The 22402-nt window shown below is 45.5% G+C and overlaps 1 protein-coding gene and 1 pseudogene across 3 annotated transcripts; one reads left to right on the forward strand and one right to left on the reverse strand.

Annotated features, from left to right (window-relative positions):
- Positions 1–11202: 11202 nt before the first annotated feature.
- LOC120865601 lies at positions 11203–16779 on the reverse strand (annotated as a pseudogene).
- LOC120865710 (CDKN2A interacting protein) lies at positions 16159–20907 on the forward strand. 3 transcript variants are annotated; one of them, XM_040243028.1, is made up of 3 exons: positions 16159–17049; positions 17488–17587; positions 18045–20907. In XM_040243028.1, exons 1-3 carry the CDS (start codon positions 16778–16780, stop codon positions 18051–18053), a joined length of 381 nt encoding a protein of 126 aa, XP_040098962.1. In that variant the 5' UTR covers positions 16159–16777; the 3' UTR covers positions 18054–20907. The 3 variants fall into 3 exon arrangements, with proteins under 3 accessions (XP_040098962.1, XP_040098961.1, XP_040098963.1); XM_040243027.1 differs by having other exon boundaries at positions 16534–17049; positions 17488–17618; XM_040243029.1 differs by lacking the exon at positions 17488–17587 and having other exon boundaries at positions 16597–17049; positions 18045–18125.
- The last annotated feature ends 1495 nt before the right edge of the window (positions 20908–22402 follow it).

Here is a 22402-nt window from a genome sequence, read left to right on the forward strand (position 1 = left end):
GAAATCCTGAGATCAGAGAGCCCAGGTAAACATGGCTTTCACCTGCAAAAGGGGCTTTCTTGGTGGCTCAGCAGTAAAGAACCCACCTGCAAGTGTAAGAGACATGGGTTCCATCCCTGGACTGGGAAGATCCTGTGGAGGAGGAAATGGCAATTCACTCCAGTATTTTTGCCTGGGAAATCCCACGGACAGAGGAGCCTGGAAGGCTACAGTCACAAAGAGTCAGACACGACTTAAGAGACGAAACAACAACAGCTGCAAAAGGCCCAGACTCTGTATTATTAACCGTAGACATATTTATTGAACATTCACAAAGTACTGGGTACTAGGTCACGAAATTCATGTGGATTATTTCATTTTATCCTCATCACAACCCTGGGAGGGGGTACACAGGAGGCAAGCAGCACTTGGGAAGGTTAAGTAACTCATCCAAGTTCTAACAGCTGGTTTCTGGTAGGTCCACTCATCGTTCCCATCACATCTCCAGCACCTTCCTCACTCTGCCCTCTGCTCACCATCTCCCTTTGCTCTGAGCCAAGACCAAGCTTTCCTTCAAGGTCCAGACCTAACTCCTCTCCCCAAGGCACCCTGGTGTCTCTGTCACCTTTGAAGCGCTAAGGCACCTGCAGCATCCATCTGGTATTTTTAAGTATTTTATATATATATTTAAATGTATATTCTTGCTTCCGTGCTGTATAGTAAGCTCCCTGAGAGCACAGACAGTGCCTCAACAGTCTTTGTGACCCCCACGGCCAACACAAGGTCTCACCCAGCGCAGACAGTGGTTGGAAGGCCATCTCAGTGGAGCCGCGTGTACAGTCCACCAACGTGCCGAGGAGTGATGAACAATATTCATGATGGTGACTAAGAGTCTTTAAGAAAATGATAAGTTGAGAACATGTTTGTAAATGATATAACTGATAAGGCATGACTATCCAAAATATATAAACAGCTCCTACAACTCAACATCAAGAAAAAAACAAACAAGCTGATTTTTTTAAAATGGAAGACCTGAATAGACATTTTTCCAAAGAGGACATGCAAATGGTCAGCAGCCACAGGACAGGAGACTCAACCTTGCTGATCATTAGGGAATTGCAAATCAAAATCACAATGAGATATCACTTCCCATCTGTCAGAACGGCTGTTACCAAAAAGACTACAAATAACAAATGTTGGTGAGGGTTTGGGAAAAGGGAACCCTTGTACATTGTTGCTGGAAATGCAAATTGCTGCAGTCACTGTGGAAAAGAGCATAGACTTCTCAAAGAACTAAAAATAGAGCTGCCCCCAAACCCAGCAATTCCACTCTTGGGCGTCTGTCCGGAAAAAAACAAAACAAACACTAATTCAAAAAGATAAACGCGCCCTAACGTTCATAGTAGCATTACTTGTAAATATCCCACCCTAGGGATACATGGAGAAGGCAATGGCACCCCACTCCAGTACTCTTGCCTGGAAAATCCCATGGTCGGAGGGACCTGGTAGGCTGCAGTCTGCGGGGTCGCTAAGAGTCGGACACGACTGAGCAACTTCACTTTCACTTTTCACTTTTATGCATTGGAGAAGGAAATGGCAACCCACTCCAGTGTTCTTGCCTGGAGAATCCCAGGGACGGGGGAGCCTAGTGGGCTGCCGTCTGTGGGGTCGCACAGAGTCGGACACGACTGAAGCAACTGAGCAGCAGCAGCAGCGGGGATACATAGCTCTCCCCTCCTGCTCCTTCTCACCAGCTAATCCAGAATAGCCCCACGGCCAACACAAGGTCTCACCCAGCGCAGACAGTGGTTGGAAGGCCATCTCGGTGGAGCCGCGTGTACAGTCCACCAACGTGCCGAGGAGTGATGAACAATATTCATGATGGTGACCAAGAGTCACCCCCCCTGTGCTTTGGCGGGTTCCCCGCTGGGCGGCGCGACTCCTCCGCGTTCCTGCTTCGCGTTCCTTCAACGCTGGGGCCCTGGCACTGGCCGCGGGCAGAACCCACCAGGCTTCAGAGGAGGCGGCACCGGGAGTGGCTTAGCAGACGGACTGAAGCGCAGAAAGAGCTGAAGCCGGGAGCAATCAGCAACTTCTCTGGATTCCTGAGAGCCCGGCAAGAACCGAGAAGAGATGAAAGTCTCGGGCTGCCCGGAAGGGAAACTAAAAGATCCGGGAGTGGGATTCTATAGACTGTAAAGGGACAGACTTCACCCTTGCGGTTATATTTAAAAGTCACCCTTGGGGTTACTGAAGCTCCTTCTCAGCTGTATTGGGAGAGAGATCGCTGTCCCCAGAGAAAAATGGCCTGATATGGTCAAAGCGAATGCAGTATCATCTTATTACTCTGGAACAAAATAAATAGAATAGCATGCTTTATATTTCTATCATGCTTTTGTTTTGGGGGCGATTTCAGTACAAAACACCTAGCCAATATTATCTTATTGCTTGACCATGCTTCTTTTGTAAAAACAAAACAAAACAAAAAAACCCTTAGAATATTCAAAACCTATGTCTTGCTTACAGGAAAGACTCAAAAAAGAACGCCTGGCAAGAATGAAAGTCAGTTGCTAAATGAAAAAGCTCCCCTCCCTTCCCAACGAAGGATTACAGCAGAGCTCCCAGGCACCACTGTTCTCTTCCCGCTGAGCCCATGTGGGCCCCATTCTGGGATCTCCCAAGGGAGGGCTTTTTCTGAGCCAGAGAGGGAATCCCACCTTAGGTGGCAGCTGTCACTCCAGACGTTTTTGCCTTGTGTTGTGAGCGGGTCTCCATCTTCTCCTTGCCTTTTCAGCCACCGTGAAGTCCCCACATGAGGTTCATTATAAACCAATGGGTTCCCTGGAAGTGATAGTTTCTTTCTGTCTGATTCAGGGACCTCTCAAGATGAGAGGCTAAGCCCTTTTCAAAAACTAGAGCTGGTAGAAAGAATGCTGGCCTGGAAATCAAGTGCTAGGCACTGTTCAAGGGCCTCTCTGATCCTGTCTCCTGATCGCTCCTTGTTCCTAAAAACAAGGAAAGGGTATCAGCTATAGAAACCGCCAGAAATAGAATTACATGTCAGAAGAGAATTAAAGTAATTCTTCAAATTTGTTCAAACGGATATATTACATTTTCTCTCTTGGAACCAATAACTAGAGAACTATGACCCTTGTCTTTCAAAAAAAGAAGAAAAAAAAAAGGAGGACAGTGGGTCCAGAGCCACCCAGGCAATGATATGGCCAGTCTGAGCTGCTGAACAGTCCAACCCTTCAGTCTCCTCCTGTGACTCCAAGCTGAAGCCTAATGTCTGATTCTTGTCACATGTTTACTGCAAAGTGCACTCAGATTTTCTGCACAAAAAGTGAGTAAATTCATGGCTATGGAGGTAATAGAACTATGTTCTTTCCCCTCCCTGCTTACTAGTTCTAGTGTCGTAATGTCATAAGGCATGATAAAAAGCGCATTCGGATCCTCTTAAGCTTGAGCTTGGAAAAATAAATAAATGTGAATAAAAACTGGCCCACTCTCTTCACTCTTTATCAAAGCCCTGTGGAATCAATATCACCACACCAAGCCCTACTGAAATCAATGGAGTAAGCTCCTGAATTAATTTCCATGGGACTTGGCGTTGTAAAAATAATTGGATTGCGCAGCTCTTCGATACTCCTTTCAAGAAATAGAGAAAATGTGGCTTTGCTGGTGGGGGTGGGGGGTGAAAACTCGTCAAAGTGCTGATAGGTTTCACCCTGCGTTCGGTATTGTCATATCAAGAGGGGCTATAATCAAGTCTCGAATGAGCCTAGCAGTACTACCCTCAATGAGGTGTTTAAAACTGCCTTGCCTAGTGAGAATGAAAACACTTCTTTTGTTCCCGTCTTCAAAATTAACTGCATGGTATTACCACTATCAATGAGGTGTTTAACATCAAAATTGCCTTCCCTGGTGAGAAGAAAAACACTTACTTTGTTTCCTTCCTCAAAATTAATTGAGGTTTTTAAAAACTCATCCTTATTCAACCAACATTTGCATAGAAGGGGAGACAGGAAGATGGGATTTTTAAGTGTAGCCTTTGGTAGCCCATCAAAGGTTCCAGCACATTCTTTCTGTTTAGACCACTTGCTGAACACTTTTCTGCCCCTCAGCTTTATCCCTACCCCAATTATACATTATAACATTGGTCTCATTGATATGACCCTTGGTAGGGAGTTGATAGGTACTTGCTAGAATGAAAGAATGAAGGATTGAATCCATTGACCCAGATATTCCTTATAAGCTTGCAGATTTTTCACACTACTACTATACTTATTCAGCGGGGTTAAATAAACTGCTGATTAAAAATTTTAAAGTAGTGTCTAAAATTAATATCTGAGGGGTCTTGATAGATAGGTCAAGGGGAGCCTCACTGACTGAAACTGTCTGCCCTGACCACACAAGATAGTACTTTACACAGGAGGTCTGGTAAGGAATGCAGAACTCACAAGCTACCACCAAACTGAAGAATTCCAGAAGGGTCAAGAGGAGAGAGGAGACACCAGTCCCTGTCCTACCAACCTCCCAGAATCCTCCTTGCTGGAATCCATCTTGGCTGAGCAATGCACACATACCCAGGGAGGACCCTGAGTCAGAATGATTGGCCAGAGACAACCGGGAAGCTAATCCCATCACCATAAAACCTGAAACTGCGAGCCACGTGGCAGAACAGTCCTCCTGGGTTCCCTTACCCTCCTGCCTTCCACCTGGGTTCCCATTCCCAGCAAAGCCTTTCGATTTGTCAGTACATGTGTCTCCTTGGACAGTTCATTTCAGAGTGTTAGGCAAGAGCCCACTGTCAGGCTCTGGAAGGAGGCCCCCTTCCTGTGACAGATATAGCTAAAGATGCTTCCTTTGCCCATTTTCCTCAGGAATTCCAGAGGTGGCTCTGACTTCTGTTACCACTTGGCCAGTTTGTGATGGTGGAGGGCGGGGGGAGGGTAGCTGTGGTCTCTGCCTTTTGCAAGTTGCAGCAGAATGTAGAAGGCAAAAGAAGTATTATCAACATGATCTCATTTATTCCTTATAATTCATATGTACCATTATCCTTGTTTTAAAATTAAGAAAAAAAAGACTTGGGGCTTCCCCGGTGGCTCAGTAGTAAAGAATCTAGCTGTCAATGCGAGCGACACCGATTTGATTGATCCCTGCTCTGGAAAGATCCCTTATTCCTCGGAGCAACTAAGCCCATGCTCCACAACTACTGAGCCTGTGCTCTAGAGCCTGGGAACCACAGCTACTGAGCCCATGTGCAAAACTACCGAAGCCCCCGCCCTAGAGCCTGGCTCCACCAGAGAAGCCACAGCAGTGAGAAGTTGAAGAACTGCAACTAGAGAGTAGCCCCTGCTTGCCGCAGTTAGAGAAAGCCCTCACAGCAATGAAGACCCAGCACAGCCATTAAAAAATAAACAAAAATACCTAAAAAAAGAAAACAAAGACTTGTAGAAGTTAAACAATTTGCCCAAGGCGGCAGTGGTGATATATAATGGAGCCAGAATTCAACCCTACAAATGTCTGATCACCAAATGGTTGTTCTTAACCACTAAGGTGAAGCACCAGCCTCTCATTTGGCATCCTGGATCCATCCAGGAACGTACCTTTCTACCTCCTCCCCTGCGCATGGTTTCAAGGCAACCATACATTCATGTATTGGAGCCCAGAGCATAACGAAGCACACATTTCAATGTTTCCTCTTCCTAGTTTTCAAATTGCCCAATAATTAAGTGGAATATTGCTGTCCTATTTTAGTGCCTGGACTTAGCAAGTGTTGATTTAGTTCCTATTTCTTTTCAGCCACTACACCTTGACACTTAATCAGAATTAATTAGACTTCACCAAGGAGCAATGGTAACCCATTCCAGTATTCTTGCCTGGAAACTTCCACATCAGTTCAGTTCAGTCACTCAGTCGTGTCTGACTCTTTGCAACCCCATGAGTGGCAGCACGCCAGGCCTGCCTGTCCATCACCAACTCCCGGAGTTTACTCAAACTCGTGTGCATTGAATCGGTGATGCCATCCAGCCATCTCATCCTCTGTCATCCCCTTCTCCTCCTGCCCCCAATCCCTCCCAGCATCAGGGTATTTTCCAATGAGTCAACTCTTCGCATGAGGTGGCCAAAGTATTGGAGTTTCAGCTTCAGCGTCAGTCCTTCCAATGAACACCCAGGACTGATCTCCTTTAGGATGGACTGGTTGGATCTCCTTGCAGTCCAAGGGACTCGCAAGAGTCTTCTCCAGCACCACAGTTTAAAAGCATCAATTCTTCGGGGCTCAGCTTTCTTCATAGTCCAACTCTCACATCCATACATGACTACTGGAAAAATCATAGCCTTGACTAGATGGACCTTTGTTGGCAAAGTGGTATCTCCGCTTTTTAATGCGTGGATCACAATAAACTGTGGAAAATTCTGAAAGAGATGGGAATCCCAGACCACCTGACCTGCCTCTTGAGAAACCTATATGCAGGTCAGGAAGCAAGTTAGAACTGGACATGGAACAACAGACTGGTTTCAAATAGGAAAAGGCGTACATCAAGGCTGTATATTATCACCCTGCTTATTTAACTTTTATGCAGAGTACATCATGAGAAACGCTAGGCTGGAAGAAGCACAAGCTGGAATCAAGATTGCCGGGAGAAATATCAATAACCTCAGATATGCAGATGACACCCCTCTTATGGCAGAAAGTGAAGAGGTACTAAAAAGCCTCTTGATGAAAGTGAAAGGGGAGAGTGAAAAAGTTGGCTTAAAACTCAACATTCAGAAAATGAAGATCATGGCATCCGGTCCCATCACTTCATGGGTGGAAACAGTGTCAGACTTTATTTTGGGGGGCTCTAAAATCATTGCAGATGGTGACTGCAGCTATGACATTAAAAGACGCTTACTCCTGGGAAGGAAAGTTATGACCAACCTACAGAGGAGCTATAGTCTGTGGGGTCGCAGAAAGTTGGACATGACTGAGCACAGCAGCAGGGAGAAATATATAACAGGGGACAGGGTCCTAGACCAAAAGGCAACAGGCTGACTATTTTTCTTAGTTTCTCTTTCTTGCTTTCCCATTACCCCACTGTTTGACTTTGGCAATTATTTAACCATTCTTACGGTCAGCTTCCGCACGTATGAAATAAACACGATCTCATGCTTCCCTTCTGGTGCTAACTTTCCATGATTTCGAAGAGCCAGGATCAAGTTTATTATTTTATGAGAGCTTGAACTGCGCTTCTTCAAGTAACAACTCTTGTCTGATCTCTATGTGTATCTCACTCCTAGATTTAAAGCTAAGGATGAGGCACAAGGAAAGACTGTCACAAACGTATGGGAAAGTACAGGTAATAATGACCTCATCTTACCAGCATTAGGAGGAACATGAAGACTAAAAAAATGGAATTGTTTTCCGGAAGGATCTATATACTCCTCTGTCCATAGGATTCTCCAGGCAAGAATACTGGAGTGGACTGCCATTTCCTCCTCCAAGGGATCTTCCTGATCCAGGAATCAAACTTGCATCTCTTTGTCTCCTGCATTGGCAGGCGGGTTCTTTGCCACTAGCACTACTATCCCAGTATTAGGTAAGGAACTATACTAATTGCTGTGAAAAGGTTTTATCGCTTTGGCTAAAATATGGAGGAAGGGAAGTCATCTTATAAAAGGGTTTCCCACAGTAGGATTATTGTGTGCCATCTGAAACATTATTATCATCCTTTCTTTAAAATATTTTCTGGTATTTGGTGATTCTACAGTGCATACGGCTGTTACTCCCACTTTTTTGAGTGTGAATTCTTTATTTATTGATTTTGTTATTTCTCTTGCATGATATTGACCCTACTCAGATGTTTTATTGTTCTTAGGGTAGACGCATGACTCAGACCTGCACAACCAGAATACTTCACATTCCTGGCTAGACTGCTTGAGGAATAAAAATACGCCTCAACAGAATGAATGAATTCCCCAAAAGACCTCCAGATGATCACAGAAACTACCAGGAAAGGCTCTTTCCAAAGTCTTTGCTGAGCTCTGGCAGATGTACATGCTGTGGGCCGCTGGGAACCATCTTGCCATTATGCAAGAAGAGCTTATCTGAGATTGAGGCTAACACAGAGAAAGCAAAGCCTAGAGATGAAAAGAAACAGGCTTCCTGATTACATTGAGTACCTGGATCCCAAAAGTCTACTTCCTGAAATATCAGGAATATAGCCAATAAATTCCCCTTTTCTGTTTAAGCAGAAGCTGTTTTAACTCATAATTAGTTTTGTCACATGCAACTAAAATTAATCAAACTAGAATTTGTGAATCTGTAGAGGAAGCCCACAGTTACCCCACTTCTTCACATCACTAGATACCCAAGAAGCCCTTCTATAATTGAGGTTATTGCTAGGCCACAGGAAAAGAAAGCAGAGTGCTATCATGTCTTATCTGACTTTCATCTTATATGCTGATTTTTTAGAAACTAACCCTCATGAAAGATGTAACTTCACAATCCTATTTAACTCTCACAGCAGCAAACACATTTATGGACATTTATTAATGTCAAGGCTTAATGCAAAAACAAAATGGCATAGATATTGGAGGAACACTTTAGAATTCTCTACCTGCTGCCAGTTCACCACTAGGGGTTAGATTTTATCTTCAAGCCAGATTTTTCTGAATGTCCAAATATCTGTTATATGGCCTCTGCCCCAGAATTTTTTTCCTTACATGGGAATCAAGAGCTAACCATCTAAAGTTGATAGATTAAGAAATTAAAGATTAGATATAATATTTAAATGTGTGACAGGTGACCAACAGAAGAACACTAAATATTTAACAAACATTGGGTGAGGGAAGAGACTGTGTAAGTGATGCAGATTTATCATTTTTCACATTCAGAGGTGAAATGAAATGCATAAAGTTGAAAAATCAAGAAATAATGTAAGTATGGGCTTCCCAGGTGGTGCTCGAGGTACAGAATCCACCTGCCGATACAGGAGATGCAGTTTTCTTTCCTGGGTTGGGACGATCCCACTATTCTTGCTTGGAGAATTCCATGGACAGAGGAGCCTATCAGGCTACAGTCCATGGGGTCACAAAGAGTCATCAGACATGACTGAGCATGCACACACAGACACACACACAATGCAAGCATATAATGTGGAGTTATGAAAATAGCCCCCCAAAGAAAGCAAGACAGAGACTGATATTCATTATAATCTCTCTAAGGGCAACCAGGCTGAGAAGGGAGGAATGTTTTCACTTTTAAATCTCTTTAGACATTTACTTTTTGTATGTATGTATGTATAATTTACAATTTTTAAAAAATTGACCAGAACTTATGGTAAATCGTCTGTCTACAACGTGGGAGACCTGGGTTCCATCCCTGGGTTGGGAAGATCCGCTGGAGAAGGAAATGGCAATCCACTCCAGTACTATAGCCTGGAAAATCCCATGGACAGAGGCGCCTGGTAGGCTACAGTCCATGGGGTCACAAAGAGTCGGACACGACTGAGCGACTTAACTTTCATTTTCACTGTTTATCTGGGCAGCTTGCTCCCTGTTCTCCAAAATGTCCATTTCAAGCATTCTCTACTCCATCACACAGACTCCATCTCACCTCCCATCTCCAATATTTACAAACTTTTTTTTTTTTTTTTTAAATGGAGGCAAGTTTTCTCCATCTACATGAGGTTAATCTCTCCTCCTCCATGTTGGATCCCAGATCCTCTGACTTCTTCAGAAATTTTCTTTTACCCCCGTTTTCGACCGTATCCTCAAACCCTCTCTTCTTTAGCTCCTCCCAGTCAGCTGGTACACACACTGAAGCTACTCTCAAATTTAAAACCTGCCTGGATCCATGATCCTCTCTAGCTTCCTCTCTCTTCTCTTTCACAGTCGATGTCTCCGCTTCCTACTCCTGAGGTTACTCCAAGACGGAGTCTGCCTCCGTCACTCCACCAAAACTGCTTTTGCTAAGCCAGTGATTCCTGGCTCTAATGTGTGCGTTCTGTGTGCTCTGTCATGTCAGCCTCTTTGTGACCCCATGGCCTTTAGCCCACCAGGTCCATGGGATTTTCCTGGCAAGAATACTGGAGTAGGGATCGAATCCATGTCTCCTGCATCGGCAGGCTGATTCTTTACCACTGAGCCTCCTGGGAAGCCACTGGATCATTAATACCAGTATTCCTCTTTCTTGATTTCTCCACAGGGTTGATCTAAAACAATAAGACAGTCAGTTGTTTTCCCAGTAAAAATGGACTTACTCAGGAACAGCAAAGGATTGCAATTTAGAACATGCAAATCCACAGAAAAAAATAGGCAAGTCCAAAAACTGAAAGAGAGGAGGGCTGTTTTATAGAGGAGAAGGAGTTGGGTGGTGCTAGTATAAACAAAGAGTCCATTGGAGGAAACTGGGAGTTTCAAGTGTAGTGGCTTTTTAAAAATTTTATTTTTAATTGATGGATAATTGTGTTATAGTATTGTGTTGCTGCTGCTGCTGCTAAGTCGCTTCAGTCGTGTCCGACTCTGTGTGACCCCATAGACAGCAGCCCACCAGGCTCCCCTGTCCCTGAGATTCTCCAGGCAAGAACACTGGAGTGGGTTGCCATTTCCTTCTCCAATGCATGAAAGTGAAAAGTGAAAGTGAAGTCGCTCAGTCGTGTCTGACTCTTTGCGACCCCGCAGACTGCAGCCTACCAGGTCCCTCTGTCCATGGGATTTTCCAGGCAAGAGTACTGGAGTGGGGTGCCATTGCCTTCTCCCACAGTATTGTGTTGATTTCTACCAAACATCAACATGAAACAGCCATAGGTTTAGCCGTGTCCCCTCCCACTTGAACATCCCTCCCATCTCCTTCCCCATTCCACCCCTCTAGGTTGTTACCAAGGCCCCGGCTTGAGTTCCTTGGCTGATTTTCAGTCTCTCATTGACTACGTTGTTGCCTGGGGAGGAGAAATTCATCCCCCAGCTGGGTTGTGAAGTAATAGCCTGCTTCCTGTTGAAGATGCAAAGGCACTTGTTTTCTTACTGGGTCAGCAATTGACCTTGAGTGTAACGGCTTGAGCAGGCTCCCTTCTGGCCTCCCCACTTCATCTTATTATTTTATTTTTTTTTTAAGGGACTGGTGAGATGGCAACACTTTATTAGGCTGGGCCAGCCAGGAAGCAAAGTGGACTGAGACGACGCATGCCCAGCATCTGTGGGGGATGGGCTCCAGGGCCCAACCCTGGTGCTCCCCTCTCAGGGCAGCACCGTGGAGGGGGCACCGTAGGTCTGGGTGTTCGTGGGCCTGCTGGTATGTGAGCAGTCTCAGGGACATGGTGTCCACGGCCACCTCTAGCCCCGGCTGCTGGGTGACCTCCACCGTGTGGTCATTAGCCAGATACAAGGAGGCCAGCATGGAGCGACACACTTCAAAAGCAGGCTGACCTACCACTAGCTCTGCAAAGGGACGCCACTGGTTGAGTTGGCTGAACCTCGAGACCTGGTGCCCACAGGTGTGGATGTCAAAGGGCACGTGCTCCTCCTGCTCCTGGAGCAGGGTCTGGATGGTGTCCTCCCAGGCCCGGACGTGCTGCTTCAGCTCTGTCTCCTGGATGAGCTCCTGCTTCCAGGTGGTGACAAAGAGCTCCACATTCGTTTGGACCAGCTCTTCACAGCGCAGGGACACTGGTGTGGCTGCTGCTTCCCTGTCTGCCTTTTCCCCGGGCTCTGCCCCTTTGGGCTCTGTGTACTCCTCGGGCTCTAGGAAGTCATCTGCTGCTCCCAGGTCGTCCACGCAGTCCTTCAGGCGGTCTTCCTCCACAGGCTACCGCCCATCCTCAGCCCTTGGAGGTGGCACTGCTCAGCCACCTTCCTTCTCTGCAGCTTCTGGAGTGTCTCCAGCGGCTCCCTCACATGCTTCCAGTAAAGAACCTCCATGGCTGCGAAGGAAGGGCCCTTTCGCCAGGGCCTCCTGCTGATGGCGTGGGGCCGGGTACCTCTGGTGGAAGTCCTGCAGCTTGACGCCACCCTCCTCTTTCACTTCTGTCCTGGTGCCCCCTCCACGCGGGAGGCACGGAGTAGGGCGTCCCTTTCCTGCAGTGCTCAGAATCCAGGGAGTCGAAGGGCTCCAGGCCCTGCCAGGTGTCTGGGGTCTCCTTCAGCCAGGATGCAGGCTTCAAGGCCCCCTTCCGCTCCCGGAGTGGGCAGCAGTCGGCTCTGGGCTCCCGGGGCTCGATCGGGGCCTCAGGGGCTGAGGCCTCAGTGGGCTCTGCTGTCCGCTCTGCATTCCCTTCAGCCTCTTCGCACCCCCGCTTCTGGGCACTGGGCTCTCTGGAGAGGTGCCTGGCTCCTGGAAGATGCTGAGCACCGGGCCGGGACTCCCCCACACGGAAACTTCCATGGGCTGCTCCTCAACCCTACCAGGCTGGTTCCTTGGCAGCAGTGCCTCCATGAGAGACACTCACCGGCTCCAACAAGAACGTTATTCTGGGGCGGGCAGGCATCCTAAAATCCTTCCGGCGGGCCAGCACCTCCCCCTGCCGGCTGTACAGGGGTTACTAGTCTTCATCTCGTCGGGGGCTACCGGGGCATCGGGCAGGAGGCGGTGAGGGCCCCCCTGGGGACCTGGTCACCCCGAGAGCCGCGTTGACACAGGAGTCGGAGAGGTCGTCCAACGACAGGAACTTATGCGCCGCCTCCTGGGGGGCCCTAGCGCTGCCTCCCCTACGGTCCCATCTTCCACTCGGAGGAGGGCTGCTTGGCCCGCTTCTGGTCAGAGATGAAGTCGAGAGCCTGGTGGGCCAGGGAGCAGAGCTAGTCCGCCTTCTGACTGGAGATGCAGCGGAGCCCGGCATCAGCTGTGCCGCCTCAGTGAAGTCCATTGTGGTTTTGCGTTTGTCGAAAGACATGCAGGTGTGGTCCAGCTCCGCGAGATACTCGCCCAGCTGGGCCGCCACGTCCACCTCCCGGTTTCTGCTGGGGTAGCGGGTGGGTAGCAGGAGGAGGACGAAGAAGCGCCTCAGCGTCCTCCGTGTTCGGGAGGGGCCGATCAGCCCGGGGACCGCAGTGCCAGCTTTGAGAGGGGCCAGTGTGCTCAGCCTGCCACTAGTTCTGGAGCCATTTTCCTCCACTCCATTTTATTTATTTATTTTTTTTTTTTTTCCTCCACTCCATTTTAAATGAAGTTTCTCTCTGTTCACAGAAGAGCTTCTGACACAGTGGACTATGCTCTTCTTAAAACATTCTCGTCATTGACTTTCAGGACACACACACATCACCACTGTGATTATGTTATCAAAAGCTCAGCCTCCCTGTACACCAATGCTGAATCAAATCCTGGAAACAGTTTTGGGAGAAGTAAAAAAGGGTAGATAGCTTTATTGCTTTACCAGGCAAAGGGTGACAGACTAGAATTCTGCCTCGAGAAACTGTGTCTCAACCCTGGAGAACTTGCTGAGGGGTTTGAACAGGAATTCAAAAGGTAGGAGTCTCTGACAAGATTAGGGCATGAGCATGGCTTGTGTGTGGGTGTGTTAGTCGCTCAGGGTCCTCTGTCCATGGGATTCGCCAGGCAAGAATACTGGAGTGGGTTGTCATGCCCTTCTCCAGGGGATTTCCCAACCCAGGGATTGAACCTGGGTCTCCTGCATTGCAGGCAGATTCTTTACTGTCTGAGCCCCAAGGGAAGCCCTTAATCTTGTCTCACATGATGGCCTCCTAATCTTAATAAGTGTGTCTGATCCCTTTAATCTCGTGTCAGCTGATTTCTTGATCTTCTCTGTGTTCACTTCTCTCCTAAAGGCCAGCCCAACCTGGTTCAGGGCACTATGGATTGTCTTTTTCCAAAGGTCCAGGCAGAGCCTCCATGCCAGGCTTCAGCAATATGTGCACTGCAAACTTCCAGATGTTCAAGCTGGTTTTAGAAAAGGTAGAGGAACTAGAGATCAAATTGCCAACATCCACTGGATCATGGAAAAAGCAAGAGAGAGCTCCAGAAAAACATCTATTTCTGCTTTGTTGACTATGCCAAAGCCTTTGACTGTGTGGATCACAATAAACTGTAGAAAATTCTGAGAGATGGGAATACCAGACCACCTGACCTGCCTCCTGAGAGATCTGTAGGCAGGTCAGGAAGCAACAGTTAGAACTGGACATGGAGCAACGGACAGGTTCCAAATAGGAAAAGAAATACGTCAAGGCTGTATATTGTCACCCTGCTTATTTAACTTATATGCAGTGTACATCATGAGAAACGCTGGGCTGGATGAAGCACAAGCTGGAATCAAGATTGCTGGGAGAAATATCAATAACCTCAGATATGCAGATGATACCACCTTTATGGCAGAAAGTGAAGAACTAAAGAGCCTCTTGGTTGTTCCTTTGATGAATTATCTGGCATGGGGGAGATGGCAAGTATGATTCCACACCTAGATGATATCTGGACATTTCATTATTTTTTATTTAAATTTTTTATTGGAATATAATTGCTTTACAGTATTGTGTTCGTGTCTCCTGTATAACCGGGTGAATCAGCTATATGTGTCCATATACCCCTCCCTCTTGAGCGCTTTTCCGGAGCCTCTCTCCCATGCATGCCACCCTTCTAGCTCATCACAGAGCACTGAGCTGAGCTCCCTGTGCTATACAACCTCTCCTTCCTCCGTGAGTTCACAAGTTCATTCTCTTAAGTCTTCATCTTTATTCCTGTCCTGCAAATAGGTTCATCAGTATCATTTTTCTAGAATCCATATCTATGCATTAATATACAATATTTGTTTTCCTCTTCCTTTTTAAAAAAATACAGATTCCACTTTGCCAAAAAAGAGGCTGATTTACATTTAATGACTTCAAATTATATGTGTGTGTGTGTATGTGTGTGTGTAGGTATATATAAACTTAGTCTAAGAAATAAAAATGATCTATCAATGTTTCTAGCTATTCAAAAATAAATTAATTTTATTTGTAATATAGAGAAAACATGATTGCTAGTTTGGGGCATTTAATAACTTAGTAAATTGAATTATTTGTGGTTTTCCTCAAATAACATAAATTTCAGATTAGCATTACTGTAGACTGCTCAGTCTCTAAGTCATGTCCTACTCTTTGTGACCCCATGAACTGCAGCCCACAGGCTCCTCTGTTAATGGGATTTTCCAGGCAAGGATACTGGATATCTGCACATTTTAAACCAAGAATTTTCTTTTCTTTTTTTCGCCCTGTAACAGTCCAGCCATGTTGCTTTGGAGGGCACTGGATTTCAAAACTGATTGTTAAAATTATAATGAAAGCATTTTGGGCTGAAAGCTGGAGTATTTGTTATTTGCAGGAGGCAGATGCTTGACCTAAAATATATATGCCTTTTTTTTTTTTAAGATTTACTTTGCATATGAAGGTTCAAGGCATAGACCACGAAGTTAAGAATAATACCATATATCATACTAAAAAAAAAACTGCCTTCTCACTATAAGGAGACTTTACTGGACTAGAGGGAGGAAGAATTCAGAGAGAAAAGGAGAGAAGGAAACTTGTGAAAACCAATGAGGGAAGGGTGGGCTGAGTTCAGTTCAGTCGCTCAGTCGTGTCCGACTCTTTGCGACCCCATCGACCCCATGGACTGCAGCATGCCAGGCCTCCCAGTCCATCACCAGCTCCCGGAGTTTACTCAGACTCATGCCCATTGAGTCGGTGATGCCATCCAACCATCTCAACACCTAATATTGGAAACAAGCAAGTCGGGAGTAATGTTAAGAGTGGACATTCTAAAAGGGAAAAAAAATGCAAAGAAAAAAATGCTCTAAGAGGGTAAAGTTAGGGCCGTGGAGACAAATGCATTTCTCCTTTCCGTCCAGATAGGCGTTCCTGTTTGTAAATTTAACGAAATACGGAGACAGAAGTTCCTGGTGCAGCGTTTCATACTGACCAAAAATCCACCCAAGAGGAAGCAGTACAGCCTGGGTTGAACTGCGGAAACCAAACCTAAATCTGCGGGGTCAGGGGTGGTTTCAAAGACTGGGCTCCACAGAGCAACATCGAACTGGATAAAAGTTATCATTGATCTTTATTAGCACAATTTAAACGAATATGCACCTGCACATCCCAATATGCCCCGAGACCCGAACGGCTTCAAAATGCCTCGCTTATCTATATTCGAAACGGAGCTGGATGCTGTTTTCCACATAACCAAAAGATGAAAGCGAACTTTATTTTGGCCCTGCTCGAAACCAGCGTCCTGGGGCCGAGACGCCAGACCTCGCGTTGGGACAGCAGCTCGAGTCGGCGGGGACGCGCGCTAGACGCGAGGACTCGGCCGGCCCCGCCCAGCCAGTCCGCATTCCCAGCTGCCCTTGGCCGCCCCCAGGAGCGACGGGCCAGGCGCGGGAGGGAGGCAGCCGGAGCGCGCGGCGTCACAAAGCCGACCCAGAACGGGGAGACGGGCGCGGAGGTCAAGGGTACCCCAAGCGAACCCCCAGACGAACAGCCCTCTTGGGGCGAGAGGCGCGCGCCCGCCCGCCCTCGCTCCGCCTCCCCTCCACCCGCTGCCGTCGGGGTGGCAGCTCGCGCGCCGCAAAGCGTCCTGGGAGAGCCGGCTCGCGCCGGAAGGACGCGCGGGCGCTCAGCGGCGACGAGGCTATAAAAGGGAAGGAGCCGGCGGCGGGCGGAAGTGGGCGGTTCAGCTGCTCCCGGCGCTGTTGTTTGGTGTTTGGGCCTCTGGAGGGGCGTTCTCTGGAGGACTGCCGGTGCAGGCCGCAGTGACAGGGCCGCTCGCCCCGCGCCCCCCGCCTGCCTCCCGGCTCAGAGTCCGCTCCCGGCCTCCGCGACCCGCAGGCCCAACATGGCGCAGGAGGTGTCGGAATACCTGAGCCAGAACCCGCGAGTGGCCGCCTGGGTGGAGGCGCTGCGCTGCGACGGCGAGACCGACAAACACTGGCGCCACCGCCGGGAGTTCCTGCTCCGCAACGCCGGGGACCTGGCCCCCGCCGGCGGTGCTGCCTCCTCTCCCCGGGAGGAGGCCGCCGACGCCGAGAGCGGGACCCGCAATCGGCAGCTGCAGCAGCTCATCTCCTTTTCCATGGCCTGGGCCAACCACGTCTTCCTCGGGTGCCGGTGAGTGAGCCCGCGTCCCCCGTTTCCCGAGGCCCGGAGCCGTCGGCCGGGAGGGGGAGTGGTGAAGCGCGGGAATCCGCGGGACCTGCTGCCCTCTAAGGGCGAGAAGGGCGTCTCTGGCAGAAGCCGACACGATTCACGGTCTGGAGGTGCCCCCGTAGCGTGGGGAGCTGCCATTGGTGTCGTTGGCGATGAGCTGATAATGTTCTTCGGGGGATAGTGACACTAAATCTAAATTAGGTTTGTAAGAAAGGGCCCCGCCTCCCAGACCCTGGGCGTTTGTGTGTGAAGTTCCAGGAAACCGAAAGTTCCTGGCGGTTGGTTCAGTTTCTTGTTTACTACCAGGAAATGCAGTTCCTGTGGCCTGCAGTTTTCGTACCCTAGAGGTGGCAGCGGAGCAAAAACACTTTCTGAAGCGTCTCTCCCTTCTTGTTACAGGTACCCTCAAAAAGTTATGGATAAAATACTTAGTATGGCTGAAGGCATCAAAGTGACAGATGCTCCAATCCATATCACAAGAGACGAACTGGTTGCCAAGGTGAAGAAAAGAGGGATATCGAGTAGCAATGGTTAGCAGATCATAGATGTGAACATACATAGGAGTTTAGAACTTAAGTTTGATGTAATTAGGAATTATCGTTATTACTATTTTTTAATGAGTTATAATTTTTATAATAATCAAGTTGGAATGTTAAATTATGTGTTTATGTGCTTTAGGCTTTGATTTGATAGTTTCCTTTGACTGCCATGAGATTTCGAAGTGTCAAATGTTACCTATGCTGTTAATTTTTTAATGTTAGAAATTATTGATGTTATTCAAAGCTGTTTTGAGAATTAATGAAGTTATTCCACACTTTGTAAAGAATCTACAAATCCTGAAGTAATTTCACCTTACCTTGTGCCTTTGTTTTAATATGTGTATCTGTCTTGTACATTTTGAGCTGGTGTGTGTGTGTGTGAAGTAGACTTACATATCTGCTTTCCTTTTTTTTCAGAAGGGGTAGAAGAGCCAGCCAAAAAACGAACCATAGAAGGGAAAAACAATTCTGCAGTTGAGCAGGATCGTCTGAAAATTCCTGCTAAAACATCAGCTCAGCAGGAGAGCAGCTCAACCTGTTCGGGTTCCTCTTCCAAATCAGAGAGTAGTGGGAACTCAGCTCGGAGCTCCAGCACCCCAAGTCAGAATAGCGCCACAAGTGATGGAGAGCGCGCAGTTGGCAGCCGCAGCAGCAGCAGCACTGCCTCTCAGGTGACAGCGGTAGGGTCTGGAAAAGCTTCTGAACCAGAAGTTCCAGATAAACATGGTTCAGCATCATTTGTTTCTTCATTGTTGAAATCCAGTGTGAATAGTCATGTAACCCAGTCCACTGATTCCAGACAACAAAGTGGATCGCCAAAAAAGAGTGCTTTGGAAGGCTCGTCTGCCTCAGCCTCTCAAAGCGTCTCAGAGATTGAGGTACCCTTGTTGGGCTCCTCAGGAAGCTCAGAAGTAGAGTTGCCACTATTGTCTTCTAAATCTAGTTCAGAGACGGCTTCCAGCGGGTTAACTTCTAAAGCCAGTTCAGAGGCAAGTGTTTCGTCATCAGTTTCTAAAAACAGTTCGTCATCAGGCACATCTTCACTAACCCCCAAGAGCAACACCTCAGTGAACACAATGCTGACTTCCAAAAGCGCTTCACAGGTAGCTGCGTCACTGTTAGCTTCCAAGAACAGCTCCCAGACCAGTGGCTCTCTGGTCTCCAAAAACACTGCCATAGCAAGTGTGTCCCAGCTGGCTTCTAAGAGTAGTTCTCAGACCAACACGGCACAGCTGCCTTGCAAAAGTACTTCACAGTCGAGTGAGAGTTCTGTCAAGTTCTCTTGTTGCAAGTTAACCAACGAAGATGTGAAACAGAAACAACCTTTTTTCAATAGACTGTATAAAACAGTGGCATGGAAGTTGGTGGCTGTCGGTGGCTTTAGTCCCAATGTGAATCATGGCGAGCTCTTAAACGCAGCTATTGAGGCTCTGAAAGCCACACTGGATGTGTTTTTTGTCCCGCTAAAAGAACTGGCAGATCTGCCTCAAAACAAGAGTTCTCAAGAAAGTATTGTTTGTGAATTGAGATGTAAGTCTGTGTATTTGGGCACTGGCTGTGGAAAAAGCAAAGAAAATGCTAAAGCAGTTGCATCAAGAGAAGCCTTGAAGTTATTTCTCAAGAAAAAGGTAGTGGTAAAAATATGTAAAAGGAAATACAGAGGCAGTGAAATAGAAGACTTAGTACTCCTCGATGAAGAATCAAGGCCTGTAAACTTGCCTCCAGCATTAAAACATCCTCAAGAATTACTGTAATATGTCCAAAATATCACTGTGTACATTATCTGGTATTTGAAGAGAAAAACTGGCTTACTTTTGTATATGAAACACAAGCTTTCACAAATTTTGTATTGCTTTTTTCCAGTTTTGCAGAAAATTTACATTCTAGTTCTCTTCACACAGTGGAAGTTGTAAATAATTTGTGAATGACAGTATACATTAAAAGGTTTATGCATTACCGGCATACCAGTATGCTGTTTTATTTGCTGAAGAAAATACTGTCTTCTATTTTTAATGACACATTAGGTACGATGTGTAGTTCTGTAGTCTTGAAATTTTTGTACTACTTTCAATTTGGTGAAAAATGTATAAGTTGTCTACCATGCTTTTTCTTTTCCTAGCTGAATAAACTTTCACATCAAAGAAAAGGGGACCATAGTATTTGAATGTCTGAAAGTCTGTGAAGCTTAAGGTTTTAAGAATGTTGCCCATAATATTGAACGTCTGTTAAAGAATAAAAGAGAAAATAGTTGCCTCAGACTATTTTTATGAGAAGTTGTAAGCATTTTTAAGATATAAAGCAGTGTAAAATACTTGTTTATTTTATTCTGAAGTTGTTTGAAATTCACCTTGATTTTGACCTCTGCAGATTCTTTAAGTGGGTTAATTTATGTTATGAGGTAAACTACAATTTACCCTTTTTCTTAAAGACATAAATGTGGGTTTCTATATTAAGCATATTTTGTGACTACTATAATTAACGGATTGATTTGTTTAGATATTAAATGCTTTAAGCTATTTTACCTTTTCAAGAAGTTGTGTTTTTTTTTGTTTGTTTGTTTTTTTCCCACCCCTGAAGTCAGAACCAATTCTTGCAAATAGGCTTCACGTTACTAGTCGTCGTAAGTTACAACTGGGTAATTTTTCACAGCTTGATACAGTTTTCTATGGGTAGTGAGGTTAACAGTTTGCAAATCTAGAAGTAGAACCAGGTGTTTTATTTTTGTTTACAAATCTCAGAAAAACACTGGGCAGGCAGTAGAAAAGCTAAGCTCAGCTCTTTAATGAGCCTGTTCAATTGAATTACAGTTGTTGATAATGAAATGAAGTCCTGCTTCTGTGTCCTAGGTGATTCAGACTGGATTACTCTGGCCGCCTTCTGGCTTTCTAAAATTGCTGCACTTTGACCATTGATGTGATAACGTACTGAGAAAAACCAGGACGTGACCTTTTACGTGGCAGTTGTGTTGGAGTAGGAAAATAGGACATAAATAGTAAAATTTAAGTATGCAGAAGTTATTTCTATTTTATATTTTAGAAATAATAGAAGTACATATACTTGAAATAATCATTTTTATTTCACTAGATAACTGTGATTCATTTTTGAGCATGTTAAATTGGATACCAAAGTTTAAAATCCATATTCTGTGAATGGGTTGCCTTTATATATTGTGAGGAGCAGTAACATGAGTGTTGTGAAAGCTATTCTAATTACCTGTTTCCTCAGCCTTGTAATTTGTGGGTCAGTGATTACAAGAATAAATTTCTGTAATATATCTAAATTAGATGGTTTAATAATGGCCTAAATTGGCTAAATTTCAAGTTACTATAAAAGCAATTGAAAATGTTTTAAATTACAATAAACTTTTTATATGGTAGAACTGCAGGAAGCTGCTTAGTGTAAAAACATCTAATTTATAAACACTTGCTATCACTTTATTAAAATTTAAAGAATCCCTGGTTTAAGAGAAATGCATATTTTACAGTTCTTCATAATAGCATAGGGCAGAAGAAAAGAAGCTTTGGAATCTTGAGATATAATCTTGGCTCTGCCTCTTTAACTAGGCATGTAACTGGGAATTCAACATTTTAACTTCATCTGTAAAATAGATGAGCTGCCTCAGAACTGAGGGGAAAAAACAAGGCAATACATGCAAAGCACACTATAGCTGAGGAACTGCCTGGATGTGTGTTCTCATTTTCTCAGAATCTGATGAGTAGCTTTTATCATTTGGCCCATTTTCAGATGAAGAAACTAAAAAAGTAATGTGGTCAAAGACCAAATTCAAGACCCTACCTGATTCCAGAGTCCAAGCTCTCACTGTGTTTTATTGCTTAATGATCTTTCTCACTTCTCTGAAGGCTAACATTCCTGAAAATTCCTCAAACTGGTTTCCTACTAGTTTTAAGTGACCACATCATTCTAAAGGCTCATTTCCTTGAACTCAGTCACTTTAGGAACCTTTATATTTGTACTACTTCTCCTTAGTACTTGCATGTTTTGAATATTTTTAACTAGGGAATTGTCCCATATGGGTGCAGTTGAAGTTTGCTAATAATAATTTGCAATCAAGTTTACTGAATAAAATGAGATATTGAGATGGGAAATTCTGGTTTCTCTTCTAAGTCTGAGAAGATGATGTCCTAAAACTAATTTCCCTTGATGGTGCTGAAGTCCAGGAATTTTTTTTCTTCCCAATAAAGTTGACTTTAAAAAATGGTATTGTTACAAGTTTTTAACCCAAATTTTGGGGGCCTTCCACTGCTGCCATTGGATAAAATGTCATGAGGTTAACATGCAATTCCAAGGCTTTTGATACATTATCAAAAACATGCTCCATTTTAAATTAGATATAAAAGGGCCATCCATTTTCCTTGCCAAGTACAACTTTGCTTGGTACAGATTTCTCCTTTCTCTTTGATTTCCTGAGCAATGGCAATGAGAAGGTAACCAAAGCAAGCAGCGGCCGGGAACCAGGTCGGTCTTCCATCTTGTGTTTAAGAGGAATTTGCGACTTTGAAAAAGTGGTGCCATCTATTGACTCACTTCCTAGATGCTGGCAAATCAATGGGTATCTGTTTAAGCATGACTTAAATTTGTGTGGTTGATGATTAAAGGAATTCTTTGTAGCTTTCTCCTGTTTAAACAAATAGATAAAGGCAGGGTTGTCAAGTCACTAATGTTGCTACTCCCTCTGCAAAAGAAAATGGATAGAAATTTCAGTGAATACAGCTTAGTTACCATTCAGCTAGAACCATTCCTTTCTCCATTTCTTC

Source organism: Oryx dammah, unplaced genomic scaffold (genome assembly GCF_014754425.2).
Source record: "Oryx dammah isolate SB20612 unplaced genomic scaffold, SCBI_Odam_1.1 HiC_scaffold_7, whole genome shotgun sequence".
Classification (NCBI taxonomy): Eukaryota; Metazoa; Chordata; class Mammalia; order Artiodactyla; family Bovidae; genus Oryx; species Oryx dammah.